Below are 24,066 nucleotides of genomic sequence, written 5' to 3'. Positions count from 1 at the left end.
ATCACACATCCACCTCCGCATCGAGAAACATTTCAACATGGCAGATACAAAAGCGCCACCACCTCCTGAGGAAGAGACGGCTTCATGTACTGCAGTTTCCAAGGAGGCTCATCAACTCCTTTTAACTATCATTTTCATGACAAGGGTCATTTTACCTAAATGACTTTTACATCCCACGAGTGCAGGCTGGCTTCACTTCCACCAATAACCGGCTCTTTTAACTGCCTATTTCCATCTACTTATTTTCAAACTTAGGCTTAAGAAAAAAAAAAAGATGGCTTTATTTGCCCACTGGGATCACAGCGCAAGATTAGGGATGCAACAAGGTAGCAACCAGGACCCCCATCCTATTCCCACCAGAAGCCATTCCAAGTAACACCCACACCCCCCATCCTCAAAGAAAAAGGCCGTTTTGAGAATTAAACATTTTTTAATACAGCTCAAATCAGTGTGCGTGATTCATTTCAGCTCCTTCACTGCCAAACCTAGAGGAAAAGAGATACCAAAAGTAAGCCACTCAGAAGATTATTCATTTTATCTGAGTTACTACTGCTTGTCTGGATTTTGTACTTACGCTAAAGAGGGTTCGCAAAGCTCAGAAATTAAGCCCACCAGGACGGTTTCGCTTAAAACATATCAGTTAGTGTTTGATGATAAAAACGTTCCCTCTCTCAGCCTTTCTAAAGACGTTCCAGTTAGTCTTACAAGGGCAAGTGGTGCTGGCTGACTTCTCACTGTGAAGCAGCAGCCTTTGGAAACCCCTCTGGGCTCCTGGGGCAGTTTCCTCCCAGGTGCCCTTTCGAGCCTTCCACCACCAGGACAGGCCCCTATGCTTAACTAACCTACGCTCACGGCCTGTTGTATTTACTACGTCCCTCAACCTATAAACATGGGCTCATCAATATACCAGCACCTACCTACCTCGTAGGGCCGCGGTGAGGATGAAATGAGTGACACAGACTAAGCGTCGGCTGTTATGCTGCTGCATTAGGAAAGCACTGGAGGGGCTGAAACAAACTTTCCTGTGGCCACGGAAGCGAGTTCTGCTATGGGATCTAACCTCTGAGAACCACACATATTCCCTGCACTACACCCACAGCAGGAGCAGATACTTAGACAAACCGCAGAATGGACTTTGCTCATTCTGGGGACAAGTCAAGAAACAAGGTGGGGACAGAGGGACCCCCACACTCCGGGCTGCTCCCCCCCCCCCGGGGGTTCCCGCCTCACTCACCTGGGGGCAGGGACTGCTTCAGCTTCTCCGCCTTCTCTTTGTCTGTGATGACCAAGGTGTAAAGGTACCTGCTACATCGAACCTTAAACTTCACATTATCCTTATTTTTCTTGATCTTGACCGCTATCAGAGACCAGAATTAACAATTAAATTTTATCATAGAAAAGACAGGGCGCACAGTCCACCGGCTGTGCTTGCCTCCCTCCACTGTCCCTCTGTTGAAACAGAAAACAAGATGCCCCCGCCCTCCTCTGAGCTCAGTATTTAAAAATAATGTCAGAAATCTTCATTTCCCTTACATTACTACTCAAGAACCTGGAGCTTACTGTTTGTATTTAAAACACAGGTAGTATCTGGTACACTGAACACAGTCTAGAACATCCTGTGTCCATCTTTATTATTATTATTTTTTAAGGGATGAAAGTAGTTCCTAAAGTAAGGAGATGGATTATTTGCTGAGATCAAGAACTTTCCACCACCGTTCCAGAGATAACTCTGCATATGAGATGCCATCGGGGCGATGCCAAGGCTCTTCCTTCAGGTCCGCCCCCCGACATGATGAGCGTGTACTGAAGCTTTGCCTCAAATGTAAGCAGAACACATCTTCTGGGCTCTTTATTGCTTTAAAATTCCATCTCAGGAACACAGCTCAGACAACAAAGACCCCCAAGTGTGCTCAAAGTTCAGCAGCGCAAGGTTTGAAATTCAGCAAAGGTGTGCTTAGGTACAAGCGTCAATGCACCTTCATGAGGCCGCCACCTATTCTGGCGGCAGGAAGACATCCGCTTCCCAGGTGACTCACGTCAGGCACCTGTCAAGTTCCCCGTTCCGACTTCCACAGCACAGTTAACTTGGACTCACAACCCACAGCTCCATCTCTGCCAGTAACTGCTAAAGGGGTAGGACACGTCACAGGAAGCAGAAGCTCTGTGGCCCTGGCGAAGGCACTGGCTGCCTAGGCTCATGTTCTAATAAATCAGGCACATGGGTATTTACTCAAACCAACCTGTTTTGCTACCTTAACATTCCTCCCAAAGCTAAGTATACTGTGTCGTCCCTAGTAGCTGCTGTACACCTATAGACTAACTGAACCCTCACAAGATAAGGCGGACGCACCTCTTAGGAGTGTTTACTCAGCATCACGGGGTGCAGCAATGCTACTCAAAAGCTCAGCAAGCAGCAACAGGAGGTGTCTGTGCAACGTCCACAGCAACATTATTCACAACAGCCCAAAGCAGAAACCACCCAAATGCCCATGGACGGATATGGAGAAACAAAATGTGGCAGGTCCACACAGTGGATCATTTAGTCTTAAGGAGGAAATCCTGACAAATTCTCCAACATGGATGAATTCTGAAGATCTCATGCCAAATGAAGCAAGCCAGTCACGAAAGGACCAATACCAGAGGATCCACTTACACGAGATACACCGAGAAGAGCCAAACTGATAGAGACGCAGTAGAATGGTGGTGGCCAGGGCTTGGAGGGAGAGAATGGAGACCTACTGCTTAATGGGTTACAGAGTTTCAGTTTTGCCAAGATGAAAGTTTCTGGAAAAGGATGGTTGCACTACAGTGTGAACATACTCAAAGCCAGTAAACTGCTCACCAAAAAACTTGATGTTTATTTTACAATTAAAACTATAAAGACATATTCAAAAGTGTATTCAAACAACACTCAGGGAGCACCCTATCACACCCAGGGGAACGTGACCCCTACTCGCACAGATCACTGTCTAAAGTCAAGCTCCCCAACAGAATTAAAATGCAAAGCCACCTGATGGGTTTGGTGTCATCTGCTCAACGTGCTGAAGTCTCTAAGAGATCATCTGATCTGATCCTTGCAGCAATCCTAGGAGACAGATGTCATCACCCGCTCTTCAACAGAAAGAGAACAGTGGGATTGTGTTCACCTTGCTAAGGACAGCTACCTGCTGGTAGAGCTGGGATCTGCCCAGGCAGTGACAGCAAACTCCGCGGCCCGGACTGCGGCCGACCTGACACATTTCCTTTGTGCACCACAGTACACACAAAAACACAAGCGCACTGTCACCCGGGGTCCCCACCACCCGTCAGGACAGACATTCCCACCAGATGCTACTGGTTCTCACAGGTGGTCACCAGTTCACACAGCACCAGGGGGTCAAAGGCAACAACCTGTTTCAGGTAAAGGGGACACAAACATGACTCTTCCCGAAGCCCCGTGAACTCCCTAAAAGGCTCTCCTGCATGCCACTGCTTCACCCTGCCACTGACACAGGGCGTCAGAGACGGTTGGCGCCTTAGCCCACCTTAAAGTCAGTCAGCCCGAGAGTACTCCACTTTCACGCGTTATCCGATTTTCTCTTTAGCGCAAATCTGGGAGGGAAAGAAAGCGATAAGGAGCAGCACAAGAAAGATGACTCCGGGTTAAGGCAGTTCAAGATCTAGTACAGAGCACAAGCTCCCCACACCTCCTTCGACTACAACACAGGCACACCAGCAGAATTCCCTCCCAGTGTAGAGAGAACACACTGGCAGCTGGGGCTGGCACACGTCCATCAAAAACTCGCCGTTTTATGTTTTTGATGCATCAATTACTTTTCCCTTCGTTTACAGGCTAGGATGCTAACACACGTAGAAGGGAAATGACTTAGTTCCTTGTGAGCGGGGCCTGTTCTCAGCCCAGAGCCTAACATCCAGCACTAAGTCGGGGTTTACGAAACGCGCGTTTCCAGATTTTCACCCGGTAAGGCTTCCGTTCTGAGCACCTACCATACACAGCAGGACACACACGAACAAAACACCTTAGGACGTTTCTTAAACGTCCACAGTTAGCTAAGGAAGAGAACACACTGGCCAACCAGCTTTTCTTACGCGAGACCTGCTAAAACCACTGCTTCCCGACAGCACGCACACGCTTAAGCAGCCGCCCGGCCCAGCGCCCGTGCAGGAGCGGCTCCGCGCCAACGCGACCCTTCCCACTCGCTCGTCTAGCCCCTCACTTACATTTGGCGTCCTTTCGCCTGGCTGTGAGCAGAAAGTCCTTAATTTCCTCAATTTTGCGAGGCTGCAACACAAAGCAAAAAGAAGCAACTGCAGAGACACGCTTTTCTAGGATGGTCGGGCCCACCAGCCCCTCTCGGGGCTCGGAAGACCCTCGCACAGGCGCCCCTGCCCTTGCCCCTCGCCCCCCAACCCCGGAAAGGCCCCAGGCAGGGGTCGTACTCACCATGGCGACGAGGCGCGGAGAGCGCGGGCAGCCTGCGGGAAAAGAAACGTCAGTGTCCATGGGATGCGGGGACCAGCGGCTACCCCGCTTCCCCTCCCCGCACCCCCGAAATACCGGCCCCATCGCACTCCATCCTCCTCCCCCCGCACCTCTGATCCAGGCCCTGGGTCCCCAGACGTCACCCGGCCATGGATTACCACGGATTACCCCCCATTCCCCACGTAGGGCCCGCGAAACACTCACCGTGAGCAGCCAGAAGCGAGGAGAACGGAAAAGAAAGAGACTTCCGTTTCCGGGCAGTTAAACCCTCCCCCAGAGGAAGCTGGGTACGGTGTCCGCAACGGGTCAAGAATAACACAGGCGTTCGCCTTTCCCATCGCTGCGTCTCTCCCTGGATTAACAGCGCGGCTCCCCGAAAGCGATGGGCCGCTTCCCTCCACCACTCCCTACTTCCTCTATCCTCCGGTCCAAACCCCACCTTGGCTTTGCTTGGTTTTATTTCAGATCCGGTTTGAAGACCTGTGTTAGGACTTACTATCTACTACTTTCATTAGACCTGTGTATTGGGCATCTACGCAGAGATTTTTTTTTTCTTTTAAATGGAGGGACCCTCCTACGTACATTTTATACCCTCTTTCTAGGGGTTCCTCCCTTTTTCCTTCTGGTCTCCTTTGCCACGGACATCTAATCTGTCATGGGCAGGGCCCTCTTGCTCGCCTCTTTTTATTGAACGGAGCTTTTCCACTGGCTGCTTCCAATTCCTTTAAGAACTGGTACCATAAGAGCAAGTTAAAACTTGGAATAGGGGCTTTCCTGGTGGCGCAGTGGTTGAGAGTCCGCCTGCCGATGCAGGGGATACGGGATCGTGCCCCGGTCCGGGAAGATCCCACATGCCACGAAGCGGCTGGGCCCGTGAGCCAGGGCCGCTGGGCCTGCGCGTCCGGGGCCTGTGCTCCGCAACGGGAAAGGCCGCAACAGTGAGGCCCGCCTACCGCAAAAACAAACAAACAAACAAACTTGGAATAGCTAACGTTTTATGGAACACTCACACCGGGCATCTCCTGTACTAAGCACGTTACCCATAGGGCCTCTGTGATCCTCGGGCGTGCTTGTGACGGGTGGCTCCGGTCGTTTACTCCAGTCTTACCCGCAGAGAATGAAGGCGTGTCAGTTGCTGGGAGAGGTGAGGTCAGGACTCGGAACCACGCTCCCAGACTCTTGACCACCTCTTCACTAGGCTGCCCACCTGAAACGGGCTGGCAGCTCTGGGAAGGCAGCGTTCCCTTTGCCCCTTTGGTTCCTCGCAGGCTTCACCCCATCCCTGGTATTATTTTCTCAGCACAAATTTACCCTCAGCTCTTCCAGAACGTCTTTTCAGGCAGGCTCCGGGAAACCTGAGGTTATCGATTTAATTTTAATCCTCCACTTTATTTTTAACCTCCTTACAAATGTCTACATTTTATTATATTTGTTTCCTCCCCAATTTAATAACTGCACAACAGAATGTAATTGCCCTGTGTGCATTATTACAGAGCAGCTCACCCGAAGAGAAAAGAGTCCTTTACCATGAACTTCGCTTTGAACCCACTCCCCTCCCCCCTTCCCTCCCATTAGACAAGCGCAGGTTGAGCATTTTCCTAGAGATGCTGGAGATACAGGGAAGGATAAACCCACAGTCCTTGCCCCTGGGAGATCACGAAATCCTCTAATTGTGCTAGACAGCCTTTTAAAAGAAGCCAAACTCTGTTTCTGTGACTACAGATGCTTCTGGGTGTTAACAAAGAGAAAAGTTAATTGGTAGGGCCTTAATGTGAGATTATCTGAAGGTCAGGATGCCTCAGCTCTGACCTGAGAAAGACACTCTCAAATCCCCCAGCCTGACCTGACAGCCCCCCTCCATCTCAGGCTGATGCCTTTCTGGTCTTTTCTCCCCCACCGCACCGCCAAAAGCAACGACCTTTTCAGCCCAGCCAACCCGTGTTTTAAGGGCACTTCCTGACCCCAGGCATCGTCCTGTGCCCTCCCTTCTGACCCTAAGTCCTGTTTATCCTCAGAGCTCAGCTCCGCCCTCTCCTCTGGGCAGGACCCTGCACCTCTGCCTCCTGTCACCCGTCACTCATGCAGCAGTTACTCCCACCTGCCTTTCCATAGGCTGTGCGGCAATGTTAAACTTCCCATACGTTTGCGCCGACTTCTTTATAGAGGCGAGGACAAGGTGCTGCATTCTGTTGATAACTCTCAAAAGGCACTGCTCGTACGTATACAGAGGTGCTCAGAGCTGACGTGCAGGACCCTCGAGATGGTTGCAGCATCCGAGATCACTCACCATATGAAGGGCGGATAGATTGATGGAGATCCCTCCTCCATTGAACGAAGGGATGAAGAGAGGGAGGGAGGGAGTGATTAATTCGGACAAAGCAGTGCCCGGCACGTAATAGGTCCACAAAAATGTTTGTTGAGTGAGTGTCTGCTGCTTCTCCCCACTGGGACCTACGGGGACAGGGACAGGGAGGGGGGCTGCACCTTCCTTTTGGCAGTGATCCCAGAGACAAGATGTTTGCCTCTTGAGCTGCATAAGAAGAGAACATAGATGTCTAGTAACAAAACACAGAGACCAACCTCCTGGGGCTGCCAGTGGGGGAGCTCAAGGTTTCTATAAGAGCCAGGAGGCAGCGGGAGAGGAGCGGCTCCCCGAATTGCCTTTCCCACTTTATGCTGCTCTGAAGGGCTGGGCTTGTCCACGGCAGGCGTCATCCTGCAAAAACCCATGACTGGCTCCAGGGGTTTTCCGGGGGAGGTCATACTACCTCTCTCTCTCCTCCCTCGGGTGCTGCTGTGAAGCCCAAATGGGACTACGAGAAAAGCCAGAGTCAGAGCCATCCTGCCTGCCCCGCCCCGGGTCTGAAAATCCCCGCCCGGCCCTGGGTGTAGTTTCCACCAGTGGCCACACGAGGGCGCTGAGGCCGTGACTAGAGGTAATATTTGTATGGTATTTCACACCTGACGGGGTGCTCTCATATCTACCACCTTATAAAATTTCCAAGAGGCCCCCAAGAGGCCCACGCCTTTGTCTGGCGGCAGGGCTGTCCTTTAAACCATCTTGGAAGGGGGTTATTTTGAATCTGCTGACTTGGGAAAAGGTTGATAAGGGAGGGAAGGAGGCAGGGTGCGGGCACGGAGGCTGGTGCTTTTTGGAGGGACCCAAGAGGACTAAAGGAACGCAGGTTTCTTCCCTCCTCCAGCCCCCAAGGAGTCCAGGAGAATCTCAGGTGCTCCCGAGGGATGCAGGTTCGATATTCTCCCAGCTGCTGTGCTAAAAGCCACAAGGCATGGCTGGTCGGACTGGGACAGGGTTTCTCAAACTCGGCACTGCTGGCTTTTGGGATCGTTCTGTTTTTTGGGGGGAGCGGTGTTCTGAACCTTGTAGGATGTTCAGCTCTCCCTGGCTTCTACCCACCAGATGCTGGACCCTCACAACTGTGACAGACAAACGCATCTCCAGACATTGCCACGTGTCCCCGGGGGGCAAAATCACTCCACGTTGAGAGCCCACTGGACCAGAAGGACAAAACCAAGAGGATCTTCTTTATTATAATGACATCTGTCCTGCACCTGTGGCCAGGTACTCATGGGCCCAGGCCTCTGTCTTTGCACCCCATGGCCATTGCCCATATTGGTACCCAGCCCTTGCTCTGGGATGCTCAAAGGTTCAGCATCCTTTTCTGCTGCTTCTCTGTGGGTCTCTGGCTGGCTGGCAAGATGGATGTGGCCAGGTAGTCAGTCACCAGGAGCACACGCAGCCCCATCGGCCAGAAGCCCTGAACCTTAGGAATGGTGTTCTCCTCCTCGGCAGCTGGAGGACCGTTTCCAGTGGGAGGCCTTGTGTGGGGATGGGGGTTGGGTGAGGGGGGGTGGAGGGGAAAAGGCAGAAAAAGCTCCTGCAGAGCCTGCCTTTAAGGGGCCTCTAAGAGAGCAAACACCCACCCGCCCAGACGGCCCATTGACTGATTAAATGGATTCAACCCATTTTTAGAGAGTTCCTTCTGTCGGCCAGGCGGTGAAGATGCAGAAATAAAATCCGGTCTGCATCTCTGTCCCCATCTCCAGAGAATCACAGACTAGTAGGAGCAGCACTGATAAGGCAGTAAGTGCTTCTCACTGTGGGACCAGATGGGGACCGTGGGAGATTGATCCGGGCTGGGGACAGGCTGGGCCCAGGGAAACCCGCCAGGAGGAAGTAACAATAATGCTGATTCACAACAGAGAGAACCCACCCAACACACTCAGCAGCCAGCCGGCAAGAGCAAATCTTCAAAGCAAATATGTTCCAGGGGGGACAAGAATAAAGAAGCAATTGGATTAGGTGGCCTCGGTCCAGGAGGTCTTCCTGGAGGAGGCATTGTGATAGGATTTATGGAAAACTGACCCTGGAGGCAGACAGTCCTGTGTCTGGCTGGGAGAACTTGAACCAGTCTCCTGGCATCTCTGAGCCTCAGTCTCTGTTGAGGAGGGATATTAATCCCTCTTTCCAAGCCTTTCAGACCCCTATGCCAATTGGGTGTAGCCCACATGACTGTCTGCCGCTTCCCTGCCTGGCTTAGCAGAAACCACAACAGAAAACGCTTAGCCCAGCAGCTGGCTCTGGGACTGTGAACTGAATGTAAGTCAAGAGTTGCCAGTGGATTTGCAGAACTACAACCCAGAGAAGAGGAGGTGGGCTGGGGTGGCCTTAGACTTGGTGAGGCAGGCAGAGGGCACCCCTGGGAAAGTCTGCCTCGTCTTGCCCAGAGGGGACACAGCCAGTTCTGACAGATGCCACCTCCTCAACTCCCCTGCTTCCACCAACCCCTTTGCACCGTGAACGGCTTCCACGGTGTCCAACCTGCTACCGTAAAAAGGATGGATTAGACAGCGTCCACCAGCAGGGAGGAAAATAATATCGGGGCAGAGGAGAATCCATCTTGAGCGTAAGGGACAAACACCCCTCCTATATATCAACGCATGCCAGGGTGAGGGGGACATGAGAGAGAGAAAGAAAAAGGGCACGGTCCCTTCAGAGCAAGGCACAGGGGTCAACCTGTCGGCTTGTATGTATCTTGCATTATGCAGCAGGAGAGAGAAAATCAATAGAGCTGTCAGCGGTGCAATGCATTCAGTATTGCAGACGGTCCCATCTCAGGACGCTCCAGATAGATGCTTCAAATTAAAAAACAGGGAAGGGGGAGAAGGGCTGCAGGGGTGGCAGATAAATGCCCTGACAGACCAGAGGGAGAGAGGGGACACGACTGAGGATCTGGGAAAATTAAAGTCCATGAATCGTGAGCCTTGGAGAGCATCCTGGGTGTGAGTGACAGGAGACCTTCATCAGCAGTGGTGCCGGGTCTTGGACCCCCCTCTGCCAGGTGGGGGGTCCCAGGGAGGGAGGGGAGAGCGTGGAGAGGCCGCTAGTATTAATGATGTTTCAAATGATTTATTTATTTATTTTTGCCGCGCTGCGGGGTCTGCAGGAGCTTTGTTCCCCGACCAGGGAGCGAACCCGGGCCCACGGCAACGGAAGTGCAGGGTTCTAACCACTGGACCGCCAGGGAAGCCCCTATTAAAGGTGTTAATGCCGGGGCCTTGGGGGTCGGGCTAGACTGGGGTGTGAGGGGTGGAAGGGGTGTGGAAGCAGGATGAAGTGATTGACAGCCTCATAACCTGGGCCGTGTGGGTCCTTTGGCCTCCTGCTTCCCTCACGGTGGCCCCCAGGGCTGCATCCCCCCTCCCTTGCAGGGAGTGGGGGAGCCTGGATGGCCCACGTGTCCTTCCCGGAGCTGGCCGGCCCTGGCTTAAGACCTAGGAATGCTGGGAAAGACCCATGCATAGGGTGAAGAGCCTGCCCCCCGCCAGTCCCCCCTGCCACCACCCCCAGCCCCCCGCAGGAAGCCACGTGCCCCTCCCCCTCCCCCAAGGGGCCACCTGCCCAGGGTGGGCCAACAGAGAAGAAAATCAGTCCCCTCCCACCCCCATCAAGGTGTCAAGGGCAGGACGGTCCTGGCTCCGGGAGAGAGCCACTGCCCACCAACACCGTCGCCCACCGCCCTCTGAAGCCACCCAGATCCTAACCGGAAACAGCACAGCAAGACTGAGTGACTGCAGGATAATATTTTTTTGAATTTTATTTTATTTATTTTTTATACAGCAAGTTCTTATTAGTTATCTATTCATACATATTGGTGTATACGTGTCAATCCCAATCTCCCCATTCATCCCATCACCGCCACTTTGACTGGAGGATAATTTTAACCACGGGACTGGGTTTGCAGGAGCGGGCAGCAGGTACACGGAAGCAAGAGGGAGACCTACCCCTGGGCCTGGGGGTGGCCGGGGGCATCACCTGGACCCGGGAGAGCAAAGCTGTATGGGGGGAGGGGCCGCCTCACTGACCAGGGCTGAGACCTTCCCGCCAAGAACACGCTCAGCCCTCCTGCAGCCTGTCAGGGAGAGACCTGGGATGAGTGCCCCCAGCTCATTGTCTTTCCTCCCTCCACCCCTCCTTCTCTCCAGCTCTCCTTCTTCGCGGGACGCGGAGCAGGCTGGAGGCTCCGACCTGGAGGGGCCAGCCAGCGTATATTCACAGAGCAGGGAGCCCATCGACAACAGCCCTCGGGGTGGCCTCATGGCCTAATGTGGCCGTGTCACCGCCTGGCTCCTTCGCGGTCCCGAGGCAGAGGAGTCCCCAGGGCTCAGCGGGCTCCCTTCTGTCCTGTCCATCATCCAAGCGTACCCCACACTCCCTGATCCCCGGAACCCCGGCCACGTCTACAGGCTCACGTGCCGGCAACAGGCACAGACGAGCTCTGCGCTCCGGCCGGCGCACATCCTACGCGCAGGGGAGCCGTGCGCCCCGCACAGCGACACACTGGTCGCGCTTCCCGAGAAACAGGGAGGCCCGGGGTTGCTTCACTAGGTTATATCAACCAGGACAAGTTCTACCAATTAAACTGGTGACCGCATTTCCAGAAGCAATTATGGAGTGCTGCATTGCCTCGCAAGGTGAGGAGATTAAGGAGAGCGCTCAAGGCTGCGGCGGCTGGAAGCGCATCTACCTGCCTCTGAGCACGTGCGCCCTTGGAGAGGGAGAGAGTCCCGCGGAGGAAGCCGGAGCTCGGGGGAAGGAGGCCGGCGGCCCCACGGGTTCAGGGTGGGAACTGGGACTCTGTTCCCCTGTCCTTCCTGTTTCCTTCTCTGGTGTGTACGAGCAGGGACAAACAATTTGTGCGAATCTAGACTCCATCCCAGGGGAACAGGGAGACGCGTTGCCTGCTTGAGAAGGGGGAGGCGCGAACTGGCCGGGGTCTCCGTGGTGAGAAACCTTTGCCACCGCCTCCTCCCAAAGGCTCGCGAGCAGTCGGATCCCTCCCTCGTGGCGGAAATCGCAGCATCTTTGGAGACGGAAGGACGGAGACAGAAGTGGCCCCGAGCAGCCTCCTGCTTGGCTGAGTCTCGGGAAAGGCGGGTGTGCACGGGGGTGGGGGGGCTGCTTCCCACAGCCTGCAGCTCCAACGCCTGGCTCTGCTCCCCGCCTCACGCCCTCCCCTCCACTTGCTCTCTGGATCACCTGGTGAGGTGACAAGGGCTGTTACCTGTGCTCTGCCGTCATCCCTCCCCTAGAGTTCACCTGTGGCCTCTGGAAAGAGTTAGCTTCCGGGGCTGAAGGTCGGCGGGTGATAGAAAGTGGCAGAGAGGGAGGGTGCAGTTGGGTCAACGTCCCCCCTCCCCTACTCTGCTTCCTTCTTACCTGTTCAGAATTTCCCCCTCAGCCCTTGTGGGGCAGGCTGATCTCCCATTAATGAGCAAGACAGATGCAGTTGGCTTTTTTTTTAAATTAATTAATTTATTTTTGGCTGCGTTGGGTTTTCATTGCTGCCCGCAGGCTTTCTCTAGTTGCGGTGAGTGGGGGCTACTCTTCGTTGTGGTGCGCAGGCTTCTCACTGAGGTGGCTTCTCTTGTTGCGGAGCACGGGCTCTAGGCGCGTGGGCTTCAGTAGTTGTGGTACACGGGCTTAGCTGCTCCCTGGCACGTGGGATCTTCCCGGACCAGGGCTCGAACCTGTGTCCCCTGCCTTGGCAGGTGGATTGTTAACCACTGTGCCACCAGGGAAGTCCAAGTATGCCTTGTTACTTGGGCATGGAGTGTTTCCCTGGTGAAATACTCAAAGCCTTTTGCCTCCCTCTCCAGTGACCAACTGGGTCACAGGTTGCTGAGAGAAGGCCCAAGCTGAGGTGATTCCTTGAATTTACAAATACGTATTGAGCCCCTGCTCTATGCTGGGACGGGGCGTCTTGACATGAATAAACACATTTTCTGTCCTCATGGAGCTTGTCCTCCAGCTGTGAAGTGGGCCAGTTTCTCAGCTCTGTCCACCCCTCTCACAGCTCCTGCTGAAGACACAGCAGCCGTGTGACCCCCTGCCCCATGACTGTGTGACCCCCATGTGCCATGATGATGTGACCCTGCCCCATGACCTCAGATGATTGGACTGGCCTGGGACCAGAGCTTAGAGACTCTGGCTTGTTATGTGGCTGATTGGTCTGGGGTTTCATGCAAACCAGGGGCCCAGGGGTACCTCTTTGGGGGAAGCCACGATGGGTACATGTAAGCAGGATTCAGGGACTAGGGCTTCAGAGAAAGAGCAGCTGTTGGACATCTTCCTAGTGGCTGTGACGGCAGCTAAACTTTCTGCCCCAGGTCCTGTGAAGTTCACCTCCCCCTTCCCTTCCTGCATATTTCTACCTTTTCCTGAAGCTGCTTTGAATTGATTTTCATTTGGGAAACAAATGATCCCTGGCGTAGAAGACAAGGTGAAAGTCCAGGTTGGGTGCACAGAGGAGGGGGCTGGGCTCCTTCCGGGACCTCAGCAAATGACCAAGGCAGAGAAGGGAGACAGAAGGGGCATCCCAGGGAGTGGGGGGAGAGCCTGGCAGAGGGAACCGCCCACACAAAGATGGGCAGATACGCAAGTGGGTGACATGCTCAGGGACCTTTCAACGGGGGTATGCTGGCAAATGCTTAAAATCTGGCTTTTTCTGACCTAAATAAATAAGTAAATAAATAAGTAAATTAAGTCCTCTGTAGTATGTGCTGATTCCCATGGTGTAAATCCTCCCACCGTGGTCAATTTCAGGTTGCCAACGTGATGTCAACTTTTGAATGCGGAACAAGTGGCTCCCATGAGCTGGTAGAGCCGATTCCAGGAGACCACCCATCAGGTCAGCAGGTCAGCGCCTAGATGCAGGGGCCACGTGGGGAGGACAGGAGGCGGGAGAGGAGGGTGGAGATGGGATTGGGAGGGGTTTCGAATGTCACGTTTGGGAGTTTGAGCTTCAGTCTGAGCTGGCCTTGATTGGGTGCTTTGGGTGGGCGTGTGAATCAGCAGCTCTAGGCTCTTTGTGGTCTGCTGTGGCCTGGCCTCCCCTTCAGCTGGTCCCCTGAGCAACCCCAGGGAGTCTGTTGGAGCCTGGTATTGGACCTGGAGAGGGGTGCCCAGAATGCGAGGTGCACTGTTTCCAAAGAGAGAGGGAGAAGAGGACTGGCCCGCAGCCAGCTGTGCCGTGGGGCCATCCCTCACCCTAATAAGTCCATCCAAATCTCGTTTGCTAACGAGGATTTTAAAGGTCACAGGCTGACAAGCGAGACTGAGAGGGGAGACGGGAAGGTCGTTACGAAAATGAAGTATGTAGCTATGTGGCACGCCACTGCTGCCCCACCTGCCCACCCAGAATGGGTGAGACGTGGGGAGCAGGGACTGGCTTGCCCACACCTCGTGCGCCCCTGGCTGGGCTTGGGGGTCAGCACCACGGACAGGGGATGGTTTTGCCCTGTGTTCCCAGTAGTCAGGAATGCAGGCCCCGTCTGCTCCCTAATAAAGTTTGCTTTTCCAAACCTCAGACGGGACGTCACCTCCCTTTGGAAATCTTGAGTGCAGCCCCAGATGGTGTCAGCATGGCAACCTTTGCACAGTCTCTTAGCACCTACGTCAGGGTGCTTAAATGCTTCATTTCCTTGGCTGTTCTCCCTACTAATTTGTAAGCAGCTTGAATGCAGTGTCTGTATTATCCTCTCCGTATCCTGAATCCTGACCACACGCCCAGCACTGTGCAAGGCATAGGGAGAGAATTTGTTGAGAAATGAATGAGCGAATGAATGAACCAGTGAATAAATGAGTAGATAGGGGAGTGAGGGAAAGAATGCATGAACAATTTGTTCAATGAAACAATCAATGGATAGAATCACAGCCAGGCTACTGAAGGAGTGGGTAAAGATTTGGATATAAAAGAAATATCCCATCCTTTAAGACTGCACAAGGTGGACGGGGAAGTTAGAACAGAGATTTCCAGAAATTCCCTTATCCCCCACCTCCCATTCTTCCATAATATAGGGCTGTTTAGAATAAAAACTACACATTCAGCATTCCATGCAGATATCTGTGGCCATGTGACTAATTTATAGCCAATGGGGTGTAAGGAGAAATGGTATAAATGGAGGGGGCATCACCTTCTCCTTCCCTTCCTCCTTCCTATTGGCTGAACTGTGGGGTTGATGGCTGGAGCAGGGGCAGCCATTTTAGACTTGGAATCCAGCCAGTTTGAAGCAACATGATAGAAGAAGAGTGAGTCTTTTGAGGACTCTGCAGAACAGAGCTTCTAGACTAGCCCTGGGCTGCTAACATCGAGATTACAGTTGGAGGGAGAAATGAATCTCTAACCTTTTCTTCTGTTATTTTAGGTTTCAATGCTCACTGAAACTAATCCTAAGTAATATATGCGCTATCATGAAAGAGAGACTCAAACATAAGAATAAAGGTGCAAATCAGTGCAACGTATGTAAATCATGGAAGCTGGCACTGAGCAGGGTTGCCCAAGGTTCACCCAGGGTGACATCTGAGCTGGGTGTTGAAGGAGGGAGGAGGTACATGAGGAGTAGTAGGGTGGGGGATTGTTAGAATGACGACTGGGCTCCCAGATCCTGGGCCCCTGTCCTCATCCAGCCTGGAGGAGCTGCTTGCATTTGTCCCTGTGCTCAGCATCCTGGGAAGAAGGAAGGTAGCTGGTCAAGGCTCCCAGGTCAGGGCAGCCAGGAATCCTGGCTGGGGCTTGGGACACAGAGAAGACCAGAGATCAGAGGAAGACCACTGGACGGGGAACCAGATTGTGTCAGATCTCTGTTTTCTCCATTTCCTCTCCCAAATGGGAAGGCTGTCATTCATGGCTGGCCACTGGGTTGTTTGTTGGGACAGTCCATCAGGCTGGGGCAGGGGAGGCCTGTGGCTATGACACCGTCCCACGGCCTGGTTCTGTGCATTTGGGGAGGAGCTCCGATGGAGGGTGTGGTGGGCAGGATTCTCAAATGACCTCCAATGACCCACACCCTTCAAAATTCCCTCCCCTTGTGTGTGGGTAGGACCTGTATCTTGCTTCTCGCCCAAAGAATATGGCAAAGGTGAGGGGATTTTGCAGATGTAATTAAGGTCCTTAAACAGTTAACCTAAAAAAAAAAAACAAAAAACAGTTAACCTTAAGTTCATCAAAACTGAGATTATCCTGGTGGGCCTGACGTAATCAGGTGAGCCCTTTAAGAGAGGGACTGGAAATCAGAGACTCCCTTTCCTGCTGACCTTGAACAAGCAAGCTGCCAGGAGTTCTGCTGCTGTCAGGAAGAATGAATTCTGCCATGAACCACATGTGCTTGCAAGGGGACCCTGAGCCTCCGAGGAGACCCCAATCCCAGCCACACCTTGAGTGCAGCCTGGTGAGACCCCAGCAGAGGCCCCAGCTAGACCGTGATCAGACCCCTGACCCACGGAAGCTTTACTATCATAAATGTGTCTTGCTCTAAGCCACGACATTTGGGGTAATTTGTTATATGGCAATAAAAATTTCATACAGAGGGTCCAGCGTGTCTGGATTGACCCTGCTTTGGTCCAGCCTCACCGCCCGCCTCTCTCAAGCTGGGATGTGTGGCTGCAATCACTGCTCATGGCGATGTGATAATGAGAGAGAAAATTAAAATCCAAGATGGAGCGATTCAAAGACCGTAATCTCGGCACACAGTGGCACTTAGATTTCCCATTATTGATCCCCTCAGTGGATATTCTCCAATCTCGTAATTACAGGAGGACTTTTTCAATTTGGGCTGAATTGCCTCCCCTTTCCCCCACGCCCCTCCTTGATTTCTTTAAACTCACAGTAATGCACGGTAGATTGTAGGCGGCTGCAGAGTCTAAATAAACGGTGCTAATCACTGTAATTGAAATCCAATCGCAGCAGCCGGAAGGTTTCTCTGAGTGGCAGAGCAGGAGGTGAACCCTGTCCTTGGCTTGGGGCCGCTCAGGGACATTTGCTTTCTGGGGCTGACCCCCTGCGAGTTCCTGGGTTCCCTTTTAGTCCCGGGAGATGCTGACAGGTGCTGGGATCTGCTGAGCTAAATGTATCCCCCTGCCTCCGGGTATCATTTAGGCCAGTCTCTGCCAGGATCCCTGAGCAAACACACTGAATCCTTTATTCTCTGCTCTTGTTGGCCACCGAGTGGTTCTCTTTATCAGCTAACCCACTGGTTCTCCAGGAGGGGGTGGGCAGATCTGTCCCCCTCCCCCAAGAATATTGGGTGGTGACAGGAGACATTTTGGGTGTTATCACCCGGGAGGAGAATTTCCACTGGCATCTAGTGAGTGGAGGCCAGGGGCTTTGTTCAACACCCTCCAGGGTACAGGATGGGCCCCAGCACACAGCATGATCTGACCCCGAATGTGAATAAATAGTGTGGAGGTTGGGAAAGGAAAATCAAAATGAAGTCAGGGGCTTCCCTGGTGGCGCAGTGGTTGAGAGTCCGCCTGCTGATGCAGGGGACGCGGGTTCGTGCCCTGGTCCGGGAAGATCCCACGTGCCGCGGAGCGGCTGGGCCCGTGAGCCATGGCCGCTGAGCCTGCACATCCGGAGCCTGTGCTCCGCAGCGTGAGAGGCCACAACGGTGAGAGGCCCGCGTACCGCAAAAAAAAAAAAAAAAAAAAAAAAAAAAAAGTCAGTATTGCTAAGAGAGCTCTCTGAAATGGAGCAGGGAGGCCATCCAGGAGATGTGACTTATGTACGTCTCAGCCCGGCTAGAGTCTGACCTTTTGACATGATGAAACCACCCAGACCATCTGCCAGAAACTCAAGATGCTCATTGGACCCTTACGCTAAAATAACTTGTGACAGTCTATCCACTTATCCGACCCCTGTCCAGAGCCCCTCCTACTGTTGGCCAGGAGTATGTAAAGGAGAGATTGTCCCACTGAAGTAATTATCGCTGCAGGCACCAGGGAGACGTACACTGCTCACTAAAAACATTTTTCCCTAGCAAGCCCATTAAACCTGGCATTTAACTTGGAATCACAAATCTCAGTCCCAGAGAGACCCTGCCGCTCTGTAACCCAGGAACACGGGGAGCCACTGGCTTTACAGTTTCTGCTTCTCACGGCTCCTTTCTCCAGTTTTTAGCAGGGCAAGATGACTCCCTGGCTGCCTGCCTGACTCCCCACAGCCCGTGAGAAGCCACGAATCTTTGGCTCCTGGAGTGTTTGTCAGGTTGGGTGCTGGGAGTACAAAGAATAACTCAGGTCTAGTAGAGAGTCTGCAAGACTCTTAAGTACGTGGTCCAATCCTGTCCCCATCTGAAATGGGGGGTCTCTGGGGTCCCCTCTTCGCTCGCCTTGTGCTCTCCATGGTCCTGAAAACTGGCCAAGACTGTTGGAACCCCGGGCCAACATCCCAGCCAAAGAACCGTGCGGGTGAGACTTGAGGAAGGTCACCTGCCCAGGAGGTGACTCTGTTCAGCAGGGTAACACCTTCCACCCTTAAAGAAAGTGGCACCAGCGCAGTTTCCCAGGAGGGTGACTGGAACAAGGGCCTGTAGAGGAACAGCTGGGCCCCAAGGGAGGGGACCCATTGCTCTCGCCCTCTCTGGTGCCTGCCATCTTCCTGTCTCTCCCTTTTCCCGTGTCCTTTCTGTAGATCCTCCCTGTGACCGAGGTCCCTTGATTGAGGGACCACATATCCTCATTGGCCAGGTTTATGCCTCGTGTCCTGGCATGATAATTAAAGCCTCCCCATTTCGTGCTAAAAGATATTCTGGCTTAGACCTTCAATTACATGGGAGGGGGGCCATGAGGACACCTGGGGACAGCGTGGCCACGAGACAAGGCTGGAGAGACCATGGTGGAGGGTGTGGTCTAGTGGCTGGTGCCAGTTTGAGAATGGTAACTTACTTGTCCACAAGCAAGTAACTGCAGACCTTGAGAGGATGCATTTAGAAACTTTCATAGCAACTGACAAAGACATTTTATGGCTGATGATTTAACTGTAATAAAAATTAGGCTGCTTTTGGTGAGTTATTTAAATTTCATTTTTCTAATAATTCCTTTTTATATTACTTTTACAGAATATTAATGGTATAGCCATTTGGGAGAAGAGTGTAGCAGTTTCTAAAAAAGTAGAACATATGATCCCTATGTTTAAAGTTACCATATGCCCCAGCAATTCTAGGTATATATATATATATACCCAAGAAAATTGAAAATATACATTGTACATGAAAGTTCATTGCAGCATTATTCACAGTAACCAAAAAAAAAAAAAAGGAAACAACCTAAGTGTCCATCAACTGAGGACTGGATGAACGAAATGGGATCTATTCCTACAATGGAATATTCTTCAGCCATGAAAAGGAACACAGTACTGACACATGCCACAGCATGGATGAACCTAGAAAATGTCATGCCAAGGGAAAGAAGTCACACTCAGAAGGTGTATGGTTCCAAGCTGATAAAGTGTCCAGGGTTAGCAAATCCATAGAGGCAGAAAGTAGATTAGTGGTTGCCAGGCTGTCAGGACTTGGCGGAGGAGTGACAGCTAATAATTGCAGGGGTTCTTTTTGGGGTGATGAAAATGTTCTGGAATTAGATCGTGATGATGATTGCACAGCCCTGCAAATATACTAAAACTCACTGAATCACACATTTGTAAAGAGTGAACTTTATGGTATGTGAATTACATCCTAAATTTTTTTTTAAAGTATTGATCTATTACTAATTGGAAACTAATAAAGCACTGGTCCTGCACTGCAGGGAGCTGAGAATCACTTCAGAATAGGGAACCGAGTTCCAGTCAAGGGCAGGAGGGACCCAGATTCGTTCCCGTGGGTGTAACAGCAGGGAGCCCAGGGCCCCGCCTCCCAGCCAGCAGCTCAGCGTTAGGAAAATCAAGCAAGCGTCCCTTATGCTCTGTGATGGGCAGTTCCGGGCATCGGTCAGCTCATGAGAAACGGGGCACTGGGAGCGTCCCGACGGCCCTGAAAGTCAGTCCCCCAACACCTCGAAATAAAACTTCTACAAGAAGAGACTTTTTCTGGGGCAGTGTGGGTGGACTGGCTTTCCTGACCTTGTCTCTACTCCCACTTCAGCTGGGAGCCACACGCCGCAGAGATACGGTCCCCACCATCAGGCAGGAGGTGTGCTGGTCTGCTGGGGTCTGGGGCCAGCCTGCCTCTGCCGGCAGAAGCGGAGACCAGGGCCTTGTTTTCTTGCCCTGATTCCTGCTAAATCCGAGGGGCCTGCAGCCATGAATTGTGGGCAGAGCTGACAGCCAGGGCCACCTGCCCGATCAGTACCTGGCCCACTGGGCCGTGAGCAAAGCAGAAGCCGTCTGGAGCCAGGGTGTATCCTGACAACCAGAGCAGCGATCATTGCCAGAGTCTAACGGACGCCCCCTCAAAGCTTGGCTCGGTGCTAAGAGCTTTACAAATGCTGTCACCAGATGTCCCCAAGCCTCCTGTGGGTGTTGTTGTCTCTAAGTTACTACCGAAAAAAAGGAATCTTCGAGAGAAGCTAAGTGGCTTGTCCAGGGCCCCACAGCTACTTCGTGGAGGAGCCTTGAATGTAGATCTGCTTGCCTTCACCCCTGCACCCACCGTGCCCTCCCGGTGCCCGCATGCTGGGTAGATGGAGCAGCTGACAGAGAGGAGTGAAGCCTGCAGAGGTGACGAGGGAGGTGGGAGGGGCCACCTGAACGTGGCGGGGTTCCCTCGCTGGTGGAGGATCGCCCACATTTTCCCTGTCACAGCCCTGCTTGGGTAGATGGATGGGCGGAAAGCTGGCCCTGGTGCTAGACAACCGCAGGGCCCAGCTGGGAGGGAGACAGGGGAGTGGACAAGATGACCTACAGTCCTTGAGTCTAACGTTGCGTGGCTGACACAAGGGAAGTTCTGGGAGCATCCCAGAATCTGGGCTCTCAGGCGCTCTCTCCTGACATTACCATGCTTGCATTCTGGCTACCAGACACGTGTTGGGTGGACCTGGTGTCTTGGTCCAACCGTGGCGAACCAGGAAAGATGTAGGAGACCCAGATCTTCTTGGGGTTTTCAGGGAAACGTGAGGGCACGTGGCGGCCCTATAAAGAAAGCACTGCCAAGGAGAGCAAGCTGAGACCTCCGAGGGCCTGAGCCGAGGCTCCATGGGCGAAGCTTCTAGAAGACAGCACTTTGGGGTGGGGTCTGGAAGAGAAGGGAAGGAAGCCAGCTGGTGGAGGGGGTAGAGGCTGCGGGCAGGGGGCATTCCAGGACACCTCCACCGTCATTTAACTTTCATTTTGTAACTGCAGACATCATTCACTCTGAATGCAGATCGTAAAAATTACAATTGATGTTTCAATTAGTTATAATTTACAGAGCGATTATATTTAATTTCTCTTTTATTGTGTTTTAATGGCTTCAAATTTCTTGTTGATGAGATTCAACCCCTGCTCTGAAGTCACCAGCCTGGAAGGTGGGGAGGGGGCTTGGGTTCCTAAGCGGGGCTATCGCTCCAGGGCTCCTGGCTGCCTTGGATGTCCCCTCGCTGGCCCAGTGCCTCACACCAGTCTTTGCTATCACAGCTGGGGTGAGGGGCAAAGGAAAACCTGCAGGGGGGGGAGGAGAGGAGGCCTGGGGGCCCTTGCCCTGCAGGCATCTGTTGAAATTATTCTGCTGGTGGAGAAGAAGCGTTGGCATCTTCTTAACTAAGGATCTGGGGGAATGAGGCAGAGACAGGAGGCGGGGCGGGGAGAGAGCTGAGCGGGTCCGCGGTGGGGAATCACTGAGCTGAGCCCCTCCCCCGGGCTTCGGGAACCAGAGGCCACCTCGGGAGGGGGCTCAGCGGCCGGGAGCCTGAAGCACAGAAGAGAGAAGCTGGGAGAGCGGAGGTTGTGCCTAGCGCGTTTGCATCGCTTGCCGAGCAGGGCTCCAGCAGCACGTGGTCACTGCCGGGGCTTAATAAAGATCAGATCCCGCCTGGGTTTTCTTGGCCCCACGCTCCAGTGTGGCTCCAGACGGGAGCTCCTTGGGAGCAGCTCCTTGCGATTTGGAAGCGGTTCCCTGCACGGGGCCCCTCCACTCTTCCTGCTCTGGAGGGATGGCGGCTGGGGATGGGGGATGATGCGGATCTTGGCTGCAGAGGCGGCCATGGATGTGCTTTTCTGAAACTGGGGCCTCCCAGCCCTGGCTCTGTCCCCGATGGACTGATCCCGCACTTGGGCCCCTCACTTGGGTTAGTGTGGGGTGAGCGGCGGCTGTTCCTTCGTGGGGCTTGGTAATTGGAGGTGGCCCAGGGGTGCAAAGCCTTTCTGCCGCTTGGTGACTGTGCCCAACGCTGCTGGCTTTGTAGAGACTTCAAAGTGTTTCCCAGGAAGGCTCCCAAATCGTCTGAGAAGCAGACTGGCCTCTGCCATGTCTGAGAACAAGGAGAGAGGCCGGCTCCACAGGGCTGCCCTCCTCCTAGCTTCCCAGGTGGGAGGCGGGAGTCAGCACATCAAAGTCCCGGGAACCTGGGACTGGGTGCGGATCAGAGGTCCTGAATCAAACTACTCCTGCAGGGCCAGGGGTTTCGAATTTCTATCTAGCAGGATGCCAGGAGGGCTGAGATGCTGAATGCCGCTGGCAGGGGTGAGGGCCGAGGCTGGGCTTGCATAAGCAATGGTGACATCTGCTCCTGGGGCTGGGGGCTGATGGAGAGGATAGAGGAGGGGTCTGACCTCAGCACACCCCCTCCCCCATGCCTAAGGGTGCTGTCCTGCCCTGCCCACCACGGTGAGGGTGTACAGATTGCCAACTAGCGTTTGGAGGTTCCGGACACCTTAGCAAGGAAAGGCGGCTGTTTCAAGGAATGGAAATTTCAGGCTGGAGAAGAAAAAACCAGAGGGTAACTGCATTTTCTAACTTCCAAACAATCGCATTAAATGAGGAGTAGCATGAAGGCCTTGTAGGCGTTTTGCATCCTCCCGACACTGTCAGAATTTTAGACCAGAAACCCGGCAGCTGTGTCTCCAGCGCTTCACACGTATCCAGAATCATCTAGCTTCCTGACAGTTCCAATGTTTTCAGCAATGACTACTAAATGCTCCAGTTTTTCCTAATTAATCAGATTAGAAAAAAAAAAAGAAACAGATCTATCAGTCTTACTGAAGGATCCTCCCCTTACTCAGCCTCCTGGGTCTGTTTACGTGTAGTGGGGTTGGGGGGTGGTGATGCGGGCATTAAACTTGGAAACCTCTAGGAGCTTCTGCATGGCACACTTGTGTCCTCGTCCTGTACACACGGCTGAGGAAGGGGTCCCTTGACCCGTGGCTCCGGCAGGCAGCAGAACCGTAATCGGGGGCTGTAGATTTGGGAAGTGATCTGGGCTCTTCATGGAGCACTTTCCAACCCGCAGCCCCATGTACCTCCCAGCAGATGGCGGTGGGCACCTCTTGGCCTTGCTTCCTGTATTAGTTCCCTAGGGCTGCCCTCACAAATGACCACAAACTGGGCAGCTTAAAACAGCAGAAATGGATTCTCTTGCAGATCTGGAAGCCAGAGGCCCTGTTCCCTCTGAAAACTCTAGGGGAGAAGCCTTCCTTACCTCTTCCAGCTCCTGGGGGCTCTGGCATCCCTTGGCTTGTGGCCCCATCACTCCAATCTCTGCCTCTGTCTTCACATGGACTCGCTCCCTCTGTGTCTGTGTGTGTCCTTTTCTGTCTCTTACAGGACATTCTCACTGGATTTAGGGCCTACCCTAATCCAGTATGATGTCATCTCAAATCCTTACCTTAACTACATCTGCAAAGACTCTATTTCCAAATAAGGTTACACTCTGAGGTTCTGGGTGGAACCAAATGTTTTGGGAGACACCGTTCAATAAACTACACCCCGGGCTTCCCTGGTGGCGCAGTGGTTGAGAGTCCGCCTGCCAAGGCAGGGGACACGGGTTCGAGCCCTGGTCTGGGAAGATCCCACATGCCGCGGAGCAACTGGGCCCGTGAGCCACAACTACTGAGCCTGCGCGTCTGGAGCCTGTGCTCTGCAACGAGAGAGGCCGCGATAGTGAGGGCTGCGCACCGCGATGAAGAGTGGCCCCCGCTCGCCGCAACTAGAGAAAGCCCTCGTGCAGAAACGAAGACCCAACACAGCCAAAAATAAATAAATTTATTTAAAAAAATAACAAACTGCACCCCTCCAGCCTCTCTCCCTTCCTTTCCCTTGTAATGTACCCTCCTTTATTTGGAAAACTCTTCTGTTCCCCACCCCCCCACCATCTT

At 53.1% G+C, this 24,066-nt stretch overlaps 1 protein-coding gene across 1 annotated transcript; it reads right to left on the bottom strand.

Annotated features, from left to right (window-relative positions):
* Positions 1-459: 459 nt before the first annotated feature.
* Positions 460-4,567, bottom strand: RPL38 (ribosomal protein L38). The gene is made up of 4 exons (XM_065897045.1): positions 4,445-4,567; positions 4,222-4,282; positions 1,235-1,357; positions 460-485 (listed from the first exon to the last, which is right to left on the bottom strand). The coding sequence occupies exons 1-4, from the start codon at positions 4,565-4,567 to the stop codon at positions 460-462; spliced, it is 333 nt and encodes a 110-aa protein (XP_065753117.1).
* Between the last annotated feature and the right edge of the window lie 19,499 nt (positions 4,568-24,066).

The sequence above is a fragment of the Phocoena phocoena genome, chromosome 19 (assembly GCF_963924675.1).
Source record: "Phocoena phocoena chromosome 19, mPhoPho1.1, whole genome shotgun sequence".
Lineage (NCBI taxonomy): Eukaryota > Metazoa > Chordata > Mammalia > Artiodactyla > Phocoenidae > Phocoena > Phocoena phocoena.
The sequence above is the reverse complement of the archived record's forward strand: the minus strand, read 5'-3'. Positions and strand labels throughout refer to the sequence as shown.